The sequence below is a fragment of the Portunus trituberculatus genome, chromosome 40 (genome assembly GCF_017591435.1).
Source record: "Portunus trituberculatus isolate SZX2019 chromosome 40, ASM1759143v1, whole genome shotgun sequence".
Taxonomy (NCBI): Eukaryota; Metazoa; Arthropoda; class Malacostraca; order Decapoda; family Portunidae; genus Portunus; species Portunus trituberculatus.
Genome location: NC_059294.1, coordinates 23,717,271 through 23,731,971, shown reverse-complemented (window position 1 = coordinate 23,731,971; position 14,701 = coordinate 23,717,271). Strand labels below are relative to the sequence as shown.

Genomic DNA, 14,701 nt, shown 5'->3' with positions numbered 1-14,701 from the left:
ATACTCTCGCAATCGTTTATCACTCGTAATATATGCTAATGGGGACATGTATATATATTTTTGCTTTTAGTATAATCGCCAATCATTGCATTCAAGCGATGGCGATCGAGGCCGTTTCTTCGCGAGAGGAGCAAGTCCTCCGGACTATAGAAGCGCGGCAGTAAGCTGGCTGGCTGGGTAGGCGTCCTCGGCCAGGGGAGAGAGAGGGTGAGAGAGAAGGTGGGGCCATGAACCCTGAGCTGGCTGTCGCGTCGCAATTTACAGCTCAGTTTTCAAGATGGTGTATCGGGTCTCAGGTAATTATAGAAAGTGGCTGTTAATTAGCGCGGCAACGGGCACGATCTTTTCTCCTGGCTGTGTAAAATGTAGGGATAGATTCGTTATATGGAGTAGGCAGTAGTCACCTGCCGCCCGGTGGAATACTCCAGGAGAGGTACTTACGGGGATGTAGGCAGTGCTGCAGACTGAGTGATTCCCCGTGTCCTCTCTTCCCGGTTCCCTTTGTGGTCTCATTTATACAATTGAGCAGCTGCAGCCTGCCCTCTAAAGACAACTTCTACTACTTCCTACACTACACTACAACACCTTACACTTTTACACTCTCTTCAAATCAAAATTTAATAATGGCTTCACCACGCCCTGCCTCGGAGTCCCCCTCTGGGAGGGACCATAAATGTCCCCAGGTCGGACTGCCCCTCTGCTGTCGACCTTGGGTGTCTTGACACTTCATCTAATACTTTCACTATCAATTTCTGCAACATTCGTGGCCTTCGTTCTAATTTTCAATCTGTGGAACACCACCTCTCCTCTACTAAACCTCATCTTCTCTTCCTAACTGAAACACAGTTGTCTGTGACTACTGACAGCAGCCCTTTTCTGTTCCCTCCTACTTGCTCTATCCTCATTTTCAATCCAAAGCTGGATGTTGCGCATACGTGCGTAACGACACCACTTGCTCTCGTGCCCACAATCTTGAATCTTCAGAATTTTCTACCATCTGGCTAAGACTTCAATGTCACTCTCTAACTAAATTCATCTGTGCTGTATACCTCTCACCTAATTCCTCTGACTATGTAAAATTCTTTGACTATTTGACTTCCAAGGTGGAGCACATCTTATCTCACTTTCCTTTTGCTGAGATCTCCATTTTAGGGATTTCAATGTTCACCACCAGCTTTGGCTTTCATCTTCTTTCACTGACCAACCTGGTGAACAAACCTTCAACTTTGCTATCCTTCATGACCTAGAGCAGCTAGTGAAGTTCCCTACCCGTATTCCTGACCGCCTTGGAGACACGCCCAACATTCTTGATCTTTTCCTAACCTCCAACCCTTCTGCTTACTCTGTTAAACTTTCCTCTCCGTTGGGCTCCTCCGACCACAATCTAATTTCCGTTACCAGTTCTATCACTCCAGTGCAGCCTCAGGACCCGCCTAAGCGGAGGTGCTTCTGGCATTTTAACTCTGCTAAGTGGGAGGAACTAAGGCAGTACTATTCTGATTTCCTTGGGATGATTATTGTTTTCATGTCAGAGATCCTTCTCTTTGTGCCGAGCGCATAACAGAGGTGATTATCTCTGGCATGGAGCTATACATTCCTCATACTTTCTCTAACCCTAAAGCTAAAAAGCCTTGGTTTAACTCTGCTTGTTCTCGTGCTGTCAATGATAGAGAGGCGGCTCACAAACGGTTCCGTAGCCATCCAACTGCTGAAACTCATGCCCTATATATTTCTGCCCGTAATCATGCCAAATCTATTCTCCAACTTACTAAAACTCTTTCATCAATAGAAAATGTCAAAGTCTTTCCAATTCTAACTCCTCTCGAGATTTCTGGCATCTAGCCAATAATATCTCTAACAACTTTACTTCTTCGTCTTTCCCTCCTTTACTTCATCCAGATGGCTCTACAGCTGTCTCTTCTTTTCTAAAGCTGAACTCTTCGCTCAAACCTTTGCTACCAACTCAACTTTGGATGATTCTGGGCATATTCCTCCTACTCCTCCACCCTCTGACTACTTCATCCCTAAAATTAAAATTCTTTATAAAGACGTTTTCCTGGCCCTCTCTGGCCTTGATTCTCGGAAGGCTTACGGTCCGGATGGAGTCCCTCCTGTTGTTCTCAAAACTGTGCTTCCGAACTCGCTCACTGCCTGGTCAAACTCTTTCATCTGTGTCTCTCTACTTCTATTTATCCTTCTTGCTGGAAGTTTGCTCACATTCAACCTGTCCCTAAAAAGGTGACCACTCCAATCCTTCTAACTACCGCCCTATAGCTTTGATTTCCTGCCTTTCTAAAGCCTTTGAGTCTATCCTTAATAGGAAGATAATGAGGCATCTATCAGCTCACAACCTTCTCTCTGATTGCCAGTATGGTTTCCGTAAAGGCAGATCTACTGGTGATCTTCTTACTTTCCTAACTGAATCTTGGTCATCCTCTTTTAGGGACTTCGGTGAAACCTTTGCTGTCGGCCTTGACATATCGAAAGCCTTCGATAGAGTCTGGCACAAATCTTTAATTTCTAAACTACCCTCCTACGGATTCTATCCTTCTCTCTGTACCTTCATCTCCAGTTTCCTTTCCGATCGTTCTATTGCTGCTGTAGTAGACGGTCACTGTTCTTCCCTAAAACTATCAACAGTGGTGTTCCACAGGGTTCTGTCCTATCACCCACTCTCTTTCTATTATTCATCAATGATCTCCTAAATCTGACTCAATGCCCTATCCACTCCTATGCTGATGATACCACCCTGCATTATTCAACAGCGTTCAACAGACGCCCAACCCAACAACAATTAAATGACTCAAGGCGAGATGCTATAGGACGCCTAACTTCTGATCTTTCACTTGTTTCTGATTGGGGCAGAGAAAACCTGGTTTTGTTCAATGCCTCAAAAACTCAATTTCTACAACTATCTACTCGACATAACCTTCCAGACAACTATCCTCTCTTCTTCAATAACACTCAACTTCCCTCTCCTCTACATTAAACACACTCGGTCTATCCTTCACTAAAAATCTAAACTGGAAATTTCACATCTCTACTCTTGCTAAATCAGCTTCCAAGAAGTTAGGTGTCCTATGGCGTCTTCGTCCATTTTCTCTCCCTCCCAGCTGCTTGCTCTGTACAAGGGCCTTATCCGCCCGTGTATGGAGTATGGCTCTCATGTCTGGGGGATCCACACACAGCTTTACTAAACAAGGTGGAATCTAAAGCTTTTCGTCTTATCAACTCTTCTCCTCTAACTGACTGTCTTGATTCTTTAAGTCACCGCCGCAATGTTGCATCTTTATCTGTCTTCTACCGCTGTTTTCATGCTGTCTGCTCTTCTGAACTTGCTAACTGCATGCCTTCCCCTCCTGCGGCCTCGCTGCACAAGACTCTCTACTTCTTCTCATCCCTATTCTGTCCATCTTCCTAATGCAAGAGTTAACCAGTATCTTCACTCCTTCATTCCCTACACTGGTAAACTCTGGAACTCTCTACCTGTGTCTGTATTTCCACCTGCCTATGACTTAAACTCTTTCAAAAGAGGAGTGTCAAGACACCTCTTACGTTAACTGGACCCTCCTTTTAGATTTTTTGTTTTTCTCTTTCTACTTTCATCTTAACAGGGCCTGGCAACCAGCGGGATTTTTTTTTTTCCAACACTTTGTTTGCCCTTGGCCAGTGCCCTTGTAATGTAAAAAAAAAAAAAAAAAAAAAGACAGTTCAGCTATCCACGCTGAAGATACTACGGGGATGTGCTATTTTTGCCTTCATGCACACACACACACACACACACACACACACACACACACACACACACACACACACACACACACACACACACACACACGGCAAAGACATTATTTAAGCATACGTAAGCCAAGGAGCATAATATTCGGAAACGCTTCTGCGCCGCTTCCCCCTATACCTTCAAAAGGTTTACATGGGTTTTTAAGAATATTTCTTACGACTGTAATGACAGATCAACAAGATTTGCACTTTGATAATAGGAGAAACATTCATGAGAATCCACCTAATCATCTTAGTGTTCTTTAGAAATGGTCTGGGTTAGAAAACTAAAATTTTCAGAATAACAGCACAAGTGAGCAAGGCGCGTCCCACCGTCGAGTTTCCTATAGCTCCCTTGGTCCATCAGCTGAGTGGCGTCCTGGCGCTAGATGGCCCAGCTTGGATGGCGATGGATCGATGAGGACTCTGTGATTACACCAGTGCTCGTTATGTTGCCCGACTGTGTGTGTGTGTGTGTGTGTGTGTGTCGGTGGACATACATACCGTGACCTGGATACAAGAGAATAAATCAGTTGAATTTACAAAGCTAAACAAAACATAAGGCACACTTTAACCTTGCGGGTCAAGTGCACACAAGAGAGACAGTGCGTGGTATATGCTGAGAGAGAGAGAGAGAGAGAGAGAGAGAGAGAGAGAGAGAGAGAGAAAGAAATGCTGTGACGATTGATATTGGGTAAAATACCCGCGCGCACACACGCACGCACCCACATTTTTTTTTTTTTTTTTTTTTTCATTCACTTGTATTTTCGATTATTTATTTAATCATTGGAACATTCTCACTTTATTCCCTCAAATGTGAATACATACTGAAGAACAAAAACAATGTTGCTATTTTGGGTGCAACCATTACTGTGAAATCAGTGAAGACATCAGACAACACAACACAACACAAAAAAAAAAATAATAATAGTAATAATAAATGTAAGCATGTTATACGATTAGGTACTGCGCAAAGAGGACGCCAAGCTTTAGGAACAAGAACTGGGGCAGATATTGAGAAGTGGTGTTATTGACCATCAGTAAATCAATGAACATGATGCTTGTCATCAGTGGTGATGACTGATGATGTAAAGTGAGTGGGTCTGCTAGTGATGACCTGTTGGCCTGCCGGGTGATGGAACTTACCGTGCTGTTGGTAGCGTTAGTCAATTATTGCCCACTTCACACATAAATACATTACCAGTATATAAGTTTAATTACTGGAGTTCCGTAGAAATTTTTTAATCTCCATTTGGGATGGTCAATTTAATCAGGTTTACATCACACTTCTTGTATAAGGATAACTAAAAAGAGTGCAACAGATGTTATTATTTCCCTTTGGCTTATAGTCTACTGCTCTTATTTACTTTCCTTGTAAGTACGTCACTGTATTAGTCTTTGAATGTGCCGTCAACTGCTGCTCATGGTATATTGGTTAATGGAACAATGGTGAAAATAATTTAAGAATAGTTGTGTGAACTGCTGGTCCTGTATGTATTTAATGTTGAGATTTATATATTTATACTAAATTTTACCACATGACGTGGCACTTTACTTAGCGAGATGTAGAAGTGCGTAGTAGCTGTTACAGAGGTGGTCGCTTTCTTAGACATTGTTGATTAATGATAACTGCCCAGTAATGCTAATGTTAAATTCTTCTTGAGGTTTGATAGCAAACTTTATTTTTGCAGTTGTGTTTGATGGCGAGACCATAGATGGAGCCCCCCCACTATGGTGCGCCGCAGCAGCTGGCCACCTCGACGTTGTGTCCTACCTGTTGGAGAAGGGCGCCAATGTCAATGCCACCACAAAGACCAACTCCACCCCCCTCAGAGCAGCTTGCTTTGACGGTCACTTTGAGATCGTCAAGTATCTAGTGGAACATAATTCAGGTGAGAAGGCAAAGTCTGATGAATTATCAGTTTAGACTTTAGATTGATGCAAATCATAGATTACAACCATATGTTTGTTGTGTTTGTTTCCTTGCCCTCCAAGTCTATTTTGTGTTGACTCCAACATATATCAGAGTGGCCAAAACAGGAAGGCTGGGAAAATTTTATACTAAAATGGTTTTGCAGTATTTATTTTGTTATTTTGTGAGAAGAAACTTCTATTCCACATTGCATGATTGTGTCTCAGTAGCTTATGATTACCTCCAGTCTTCATTGTGTGAAAATAGCAGTTACTCAAATAATTTTATGTATCAGCATTTTGTTGACGATGCAAGAATGTATTTAGTACATTACCACTCCCATTAAATATTTACCTTATTTAATTTCAATTTGTAATACTCCTTCCTTGCTTATTTTTATATGTTTATCATGAATCAACCTTAATTTTCATCTTTATTTGATGTTATGTTGCTTTCAATTCATGAATATTTTTTCATACAGCAGTACTCTGATAATTATGATAATTTCTTCAATACATTTCATTATTGACTGAAATAATATGCTGCATGCTCTGCAGATACATCTTTCCATCAGCCATACTTATTCCATTGCACTTTTCAGACATCGAGGTTGCCAATCGCCATGGCCACACGTGTCTTATGATTGCATGCTACAAGGGCCACTTCGATATTGCCAAATACCTCATAGAAATTACTGCTAATGTGAACCGCAAGAGTGTAAAAGGAAACACTGCGCTACATGATTGTGCGGAGTCAGGTTCTCTGGACATAATGAAGCTGCTATTAGACCACAATGCTAAAATGGATGTAGATTCTTATGGTGAGTTCAAACTCTAAAGTACCAAAAATCAAGTGCTTTCTATTGACTTGCAGTATATGTATGTATGTGTGTGTAGTAATATGAGTATGAATGTACAATTAATGTATACATTGTATATATACATGCTTTACACACATTGAAATATTACAATTGTAATGAGTATTTCTAAAAGTATGAAGTGTGCCAAGATATGTTGATAAAGGGCAAGAGTAAATATTTGCTAAAAATATCATTTATAAGAATCTGTACATTATTAACGAAAAGCTAGATTATTCTATTATTATTATTTTGTTTTTTTAATAAATATGGCTTCTCATTTGTATACATAGAATAGAAATTGTGCTTTCTCTCTCTCTCTCTCTCTCTCTCTCTCTCTCTCTCTCTCTCTCTCTCTCTCTCTCTCTCTCTCTCTCTCTCTCTCTCTCTCTCTCTCTCTCTCCTACCTCCTTTATATCTCATGAAAACATTTCATCTGAAGAAAATGAAAAGTCATCCATTCAATATTGACGTTGATGCTATCATTTCAGGGATGACACCATTGCTAGCAGCCAGTGTCACGGGCCACACACACATCGTAGAGTACCTAATCTCACGGACAGACCTGGTCTCCCGCAAAGACAAAATAGATGCCTTGGAATTACTCGGTGCTACATATGTTGACAAAAAGAGAGACATGCTTGGAGCTCTTAGGTTCTGGAAGATGGCCATGTCTGAGAGGTGAGTTGGTGAGACTATTTGGTGCAGAAATGTTTCCTAGTTTTATCAAATTATGTCATTTGTTTATATATTTATCTTTCTTTTTTATTTCCTTTTTTCTTTGGGAGGAGGGGGCACTTATACAGGTGTGGATTTGTGTGTACTCTAGTTCTCATACCTCTTACACATGCCTATTTTTACATTTATTTGATCGATTTCAGTAATTGTGTGGTAGATAGCATGATAATTTCCCACTATCATTTACATACACTTTTGGATTTGTTTTTAGTAAGAGATGTTGGTATCACCTCATCATGATTATATATATATATATATATATATATATATATATATATATATATATATATATATATATATATATATATATATATATATATATAGAGAGAGAGAGAGAGAGAGAGAGAGAGAGAGAGAGAGAGAGAGAGAGAGGTTGAAGAAAAGTCACAGTAAAATCACCATTTCTATTTAAACTCTTGTGACATTTGGGGACAAACATAATCCCATCTTCAGACACTGAAACACTTGCATAGAATGATTGAGGGAAATTTTTTCACCCTCCAAAGATTTTTGGGACAAAGAGGTCCTGGACAACAAAATCTTTTATTTACCCTAGTCCTAGCACCGACATCTATCACATCTGCCTGATCCACACAATTCTAATAAAAGTACATTTTAATTCCCTAGTCATTTGTACAAAGTAAAATAAGGGGGTTACTTTATAAAAGCTAATAAAAACTGTAAAAAACATTAGTTAAGAAAATAAAAACCAGAGAGCCTAAAAGAAAACAAAAATTGATGTGACGTGGGTATGAAACTATGGAATTACAGTTAATTGTATGGATGTTTCTTAACTATTAAGTTTAGGCTTATATTTATAAACACAAAGTGATTCAGCAATTTTCAGTTCAGATAATGTCTTAGCTTTATTCAGAATTTTTAAATCCTTTTCCCAAAAAGCATGATCTAACTCTCTTGAGTGTTTTCTTATGACAGATAAGTCTGGATTTGAGATATGTTTGCCTATTCTAAATGAGATACCCTTGTGCTCACACATACGTAATTTCAAGTTTCAGCAGTTGTTGAGCTAATGTACCCAGTTTTACAAGTAGGACAACAAAATTTATATACTATGTTAGAGCTCAAGGAATCAGATAGCCTGTCTTTATGTCTAAACAGAGATCCAATAGTATTTGTGTTAACAAAAATAAATCTAAAGGTTCCATATTTAACCTTTAGATTTATTTTTGTAAATACAAATACTATTGGATCTCTGTTTAGACATAAGGACAGGCTACCTGATCCCTTGAGCTCTAACATAGTGCATAAATTTTGTTGTCCCAGTTGTAAAATTGGGTACATCAGCTCAACAAGTATAGTATACATACATAGTATGACATATTTATCGGATGATGCATTGCAGATATGATAATGGAGAAATGATCTACCCAAAGCCAGTACAACAGTCTCCTATTGCTGCTTATGAAAACTCTATAGAAGTCATGACACTACATCAACTAGAAGAAATCATCTCAGACCCAGATGAGATGAGGATGCAAGCACTGTTGGTACGTGAGAGGATTCTGGGACCTGCACATCCAGACACCAGCTATTACATTCGGTATCGAGGTGCTGTATATGCAGACACTGGCAACTTTGACCGCTGCATTACCCTTTGGATGTATGCTCTGGACATGCAGCAAAAGATCTTAGAGCCCCTGAGCCCCATGACCCAAAGCTCATTTGTGTCCTTTGCAGAACTGTTTTCATTCATGATGAGCGAAGCCAAGAACCGGGGAAGGAGGGTACCAGTGGTCAACTTCTGCGATATGATGCGTGTGTTTGAAAAGTGTTTAAGAGAGGTAGAGGTGGGCATGTCTCAACTCAATAAGGGTGTCACTAGCTATGGAGGCATGCTGGCAAGTGGTGGTGGGGAGCGAGATACCACCTATTTCCACCGCACACTGGTAATCACAATGCACCTGGTATGCCTCCTCACCAAACTAGGACCGAGCTTGACACCCTTGCAGTGCCATGCTATGAGAAAAGCAGTGTATGATCTGGTCCGGTTGGATCCACGTGGGTCTGGAGGTGTCACTCCACTCCACCTTGCTTGCTCCCGGGACTCCTCAGCCACCATTGGGAGGTTTCCCATCTGCACCTTTCCAAGTGCAGAAGTGGTCTCTCTCCTGCTGGAAGTGGGTGCTGACCCTTGTGCCACTGATCACCAGGGCAACACACCCCTCCACACCCTGGCCAGCAACAAGCAGTGCCGCCGTGACCTCCTCATGGCCTTGCTCTCAGCTGGCGCTCACCTCGACACCCTCAACCGTTCAGGACAGAGTTTTGCCTCCATCAGGGCATCCAGGGGTCAGCGCCTCCACCAGCTGATCAATCCCCTGCAACACACCTCCCTCCAGTGCCTCGCCGCTGCAACGCTGCGACGCCATGGCCTCCTCTATGAAAATACATTACATCCTCGTCTGTCACACTTTGTTGACCAACACTGATCTCGGCTCTAAATAGATCGGTGGCACCACTCCATGTACATAATTATAGTGGATAAGCATGTGTACATTTTATACATAATGACAATAATAATCTTTACATTTGAGTAAAGGCATATGTAGCCATGATGAATTGGAAGATGTGTGGCGTCATCTCCAAATGGCATTATATTGTAAGTGGCCCAGCACCTGTGTCACTGGCACGGTTGGTGGCCCCTCTTGGCTGTCACCTGCCTTAGAGGCCTCCTGACATAGCAGAATGGAAATATTCTTAACAGTTTATTGTGTATTTCTTTTTGTGCTCATAACTGTCAAATGCACCCCACCTGTAGTCTTGGTAACAGGGCTAAAAGCTAAACTATTATTTTTTAAGACTTATATTGTTTGTCACCCACAAACTTTGTATCTTTGCTGAGAATTGTCCATAATGTGATTGTTGAGAGGTTTGAGGGTGGGCAGTGGCTCAGGGGAGATGTCATTCCAGCTTTGTAAGGCAAAGTTGGAAGTGATTATGTGCAGAATGCACCAGGTGCTATGATGTGTGTTTTGAGGAAACTTCATTGCATAATGTATTTTAAATGTAATACATATTTACTTGACTATTATGGAAGAAATAATAGTGTATTTTACTCTTGTATTTTACTACAAAGCACAGCATCAAAGCAGCTATAGCATTTCTCTTCCACCAGACTATTTGAATATCACTATCATAAGTACTTTCTCCATGGTAACATAGTGGATGCAGTATTCCATAGAGAAAACTATCTTTATGGTCAGTCACTTCAGATGACAGCAAGAATGGAATTCATTCTTTACATTGAATATTTACAAAAAATATACCCAAATTTGTCTTTTATTCTCTAGGAAACTTTTTTTAAAGAGAACACCAAATTTGCTAGATTTTTTTCTCTCTAAGTGAAATGAATAACCCTTCTTGTCTGTGTAGTGTGAGGAATTCATTGCCATAGAACTGCATGATATTCACTTATGTATGACCATGTTATCATTCAGCTAATCAACTTTTCAAGTCACCCGTAATGAAGAGCAACCTGAACAGCAAAGCCTAAATTCCTATTGTGGGGTTCATCTGTGATACTATATTTTTCTTGCATTTTTCTTATAGAAGTAGAATGACAGTTTTATACATGAAATACCGATTCAGTCATTAATTCCCGAATCTGTGTTGTGAGGTACTGTGTTGGGTAGCACTATGATACAGGATCTGTTGTTTCCTGCTCAATCAGACCAGCGACCATCAGTGCTCCTGTGTGCTGTCAGGAGTCCTCACAGTAATCCTGAGGTGCTTTCTAGACAAATCAGTGCAGAAGAATATGTTGACTTAAACAACCATCTTTCCAGAAAAAAAAATCTTCAGTTTTATTTAATTTTTTATTATTAATTTGGTTCGCAAGAAACAATGAATGAATAATGATACCTTATATGTATAATTTTTTATGTTGATGTTCAGTGTTTTCTATGATGTAACAAGCTGTATTATTATTATTTTTTTTTTTTTTATTGTTTATTTATTTATTTATTTTTTTTTTTATTATTTTTTTTTATTTATTTATTTTTTTTTATTATTATTATTATTATTATTTTTTTTTTTATTTATCAAAGGGATCCAAATGAAGATTTTCCAAGCTCTTCATAAGGTGTGTTGTAAGCATATGACAAGTTTCAGTCACCAAAGTTTGATGCATGTGTACCATACTACAGTTAGCATTTCATCATTACATCAGTAAATACTTAGAGCCAGGAATTACAATGAGTCATGCTACTGGGCTGAAATTTACAAATTTTTACAAGAATGAAAATGTTGTAAGATGCCTAAGCCCTGCCCTCCCTGAAATGTGGTTGTGTGCTTTTATAACCATTTCCACTGTGTTTGCTTGACACTCAGATGTTTGAGTGAACCTGTGGTGTGGCACTGCCTTGCCTTGCCTTGGGGGTGGTGAGGCTGTCCTGTGTAATACGGCATTTTGTCATGTCCAGTACAATTTGAAGCTGATTTTTAAATGCCAAATGTTGAACATTTGTTGTAAATTTTTAAATAATTCATAGATATATTATGTATAAGCAGATCATGTCATGGCTAAAATTATGTGAGGCAATCATCACCATTAACTATGAATCGGATCCTTAAACATTAGTATTTGAAATATGTAATTGTGTGTGACTTATGTTTGTATCACATACTGTAAGTTGATATTCTAAAAGATCATTTGTGAAGTCTGCATCTGAAGATGCAACACACTTGTATAGTCAAAACCCAAAGTTATGGCCCACTCAGCAAGTGGATGACTGACCTCTTTTGTATTGGTGTATGTGTTTGCTTTGCCACAATGAGCTGGTCTCTCCAGAAGTAGCCCCCAAGTCACCATCTACAGTAGGGTGAACTGATAGCTTTGGGTACTGACTAATTCAAGGGATAGTTTAAATTGTTCCTTTGTGGTCATGTAGTGGTACTTATTTTACATAATTCATGTTTCATAAAATTTTGCATCTTTTATCAGAATTTTTCTAATTTAAATCAAGTATTGCAAAACCTCATTGTTGGATTCCAGCTTTTACTATATATATATATATATATATATATATATATATATATATATATATATATATATATATATATATATATATATATACATTTCATAACAATTGGTTCAAAAAAGGAAGTGACTTAAACTCCAGATCGTGTGGAGAAAATAGTAGTATAACGGCAAAAGAAGCATCAACCAAATTACAGCATATATAGTGCAAGAAGCTGACTATTTACTAGTATAATATGAATTTTTTTCTCCAGTTATTAAGTATTAAGCTTTCTTTTTCATTGGTACTTTTGAGAGCATGCACCCTGCTTGGTGTAAAAATTATTGCATAACTAAAGTTAAAATATTTAACTGAAATTAAATTTGAAAGGTCTGGGACATGGAATTACACTATTGATTCTCTCTCTCTCTCTCTCTCTCTCTCTCTCTCTCTCTCTCTCTCTCTCTCTCTCTCTCTCTCTCTCTCTCTCTCTCTCTCTCTCTCTCTCTCTCTCTCTCTCTCTCTCTCTGGAAAACTGAAATTTGACAAAGGTTCTGCTTATGTGACTGGATCCATGGATACAAAATTATGTGAAATTTTAATCTTTCAAAAGAGAACAGATTTAAACAACCAATCTTCCTCCTGCTCTTGCCTTGAGCTTCAAATATTACTGGACAATCTTGAAAAATGTGTTTCATGTATGTTACAGTATTGGCCCTCAGTGCTATCAAACATGGTTGTTATTTACTTAATGAGTCACTTTTACCACTTTTATGATATTGATTGTGATGTAATTGCTCAGTGATGTCAGCAGTGAAGACATGTCTGGTGTTCATGATTCAGTGGTTCATTTGTCTTTCTGCAGCAATTCTTGTCAGGAATAAATCAAACTGGTTGGTTAGCCTTAAAGAATAGTGTTCTGTGGTTGTGTATGATGTGTAATGCTTAAAAAGAACAGAGTAAAAAGGAAATTGAATTTCAAGACAGCTGCAAGCAAGCCTTCTTTAGATAATGATGGCAGTGATGACAGTGACATGCATTAATAAATTTTCTAAATGAAACAGATATTTTGATTTACATATGTCCTCTGGGCAGACTGCTCTACCAGTATCAATCCTATAAATGTTTTGATATCAAACTCAACTTTTCATTAACTTTGCAACATTCGTACGTGATTTTGGATTTGATTTTCAATCTGTAAAGCTCCACTTTTGATGAATTTCATCTTTTCCTCAATAATACAGATATTTGAAACAACTGTGGTGTCACTTTTCTGTTTCCTCCTACTATATCTTTATTTTCACTCAAAACCTGCGTTTATGTGTGCACTCCTTTATTTACCGTCGTGCCCGCGTTCTTTAATCTTACGGGTTTTCCGCCATACAGCTACGACTTCAGCCACTCCATTATAACGGTGTGTGTGTGTGTAATTCACGTCGGTCGTCAGCTGGTCACCCAGCCAGTCTTCCCATTACGGAGCGAGCTCAGAGCTCATAGACCGATCTTCGGGTAGGACTGAGACCACAACACACTCCACACACCGGGAAAGCGAGGCCACAACCCCTCGAGTTACATTCCTTACCTACTAGGTGAACAGGAGCCACACATTTGCCTCGCCGCCTCCGGGATTCGAACCCGGACCCTCTCGATTGTGAGTCGAGCGTGCTAACCACTACACTACGCGGTGTGTGTTTCACTGTTTGATCTGCTGCAGTCTCTGACGAGACAGCCAGACGTTACCCTACGGAACGAGCTCATTATTTCCGATCTTCGGATAGGCCTGAGACCAGGCACACACCACACACCGGGACAACAAGGTCACAACTCCTCGATTTACATCCCGTATCTACTCACTGCTAGGTGAACAAGGGCTACACGTGAAAGGAGACACCCAAATATCTCCACCCGGCCGGGGAATCGAACCCCGGTCCTCTGGCTTGTGAAGCTAGCGCTCTAACCACTGAGCTACCCGGCGTGTGTGTGTGTGTATATATATATATATATATATATATATATATATATATATATATATATATATATATATATATATATATATATATATATATATATATATATATATATATATATATATATATATATATATATATATATATATATATATATATATATATATATATATATATATATTTGCTTTGCACCACAAATGACCACATTTTCTTACAAAGTAAACGCCGACCGGCAGTGTCAGCTTAATCTCGTTTCTAAACACACTAGTGGATTTTCGATTAGTAAAGGTATTCTAAAAGAAAAAAAAAATGATATGCTTTGTAACATCTTTAGGGCTCAAGTTTTGGCTGACGCTTTTCCACCTTTTAGAGAGCCAACACTCAAGTTGGCCTTTATTTTTCTTTTCCCTATGTAAAAAAAAAAAAAAAAAAAATGCATCTTCAATTCAGTGCGAGCTTTTCATCGTACACA

General features: G+C 39.3%; 1 protein-coding gene across 4 annotated transcripts in view; it reads left to right on the top strand.

Moving 5' to 3' along the window:
- LOC123516045 (protein fem-1 homolog C-like) overlaps positions 1-13,323 on the top strand; it is a 119,858-nt gene extending 106,535 nt beyond the window's left edge. For all 4 annotated transcript variants that reach the window (XM_045275054.1, XM_045275053.1, XM_045275055.1 and 1 more), the window contains exons 3-6: positions 5,469-5,669; positions 6,291-6,509; positions 7,037-7,226; positions 8,647-13,323. In XM_045275054.1, coding sequence (XP_045130989.1) covers positions 5,469-5,669; positions 6,291-6,509; positions 7,037-7,226; positions 8,647-9,733 — 1,697 coding nt within the window. In that variant the 3' untranslated portion in view covers positions 9,734-13,323. The remainder of the gene's footprint in view (positions 1-5,468; positions 5,670-6,290; positions 6,510-7,036; positions 7,227-8,646) is intronic.
- The last annotated feature ends 1,378 nt before the right edge of the window (positions 13,324-14,701 follow it).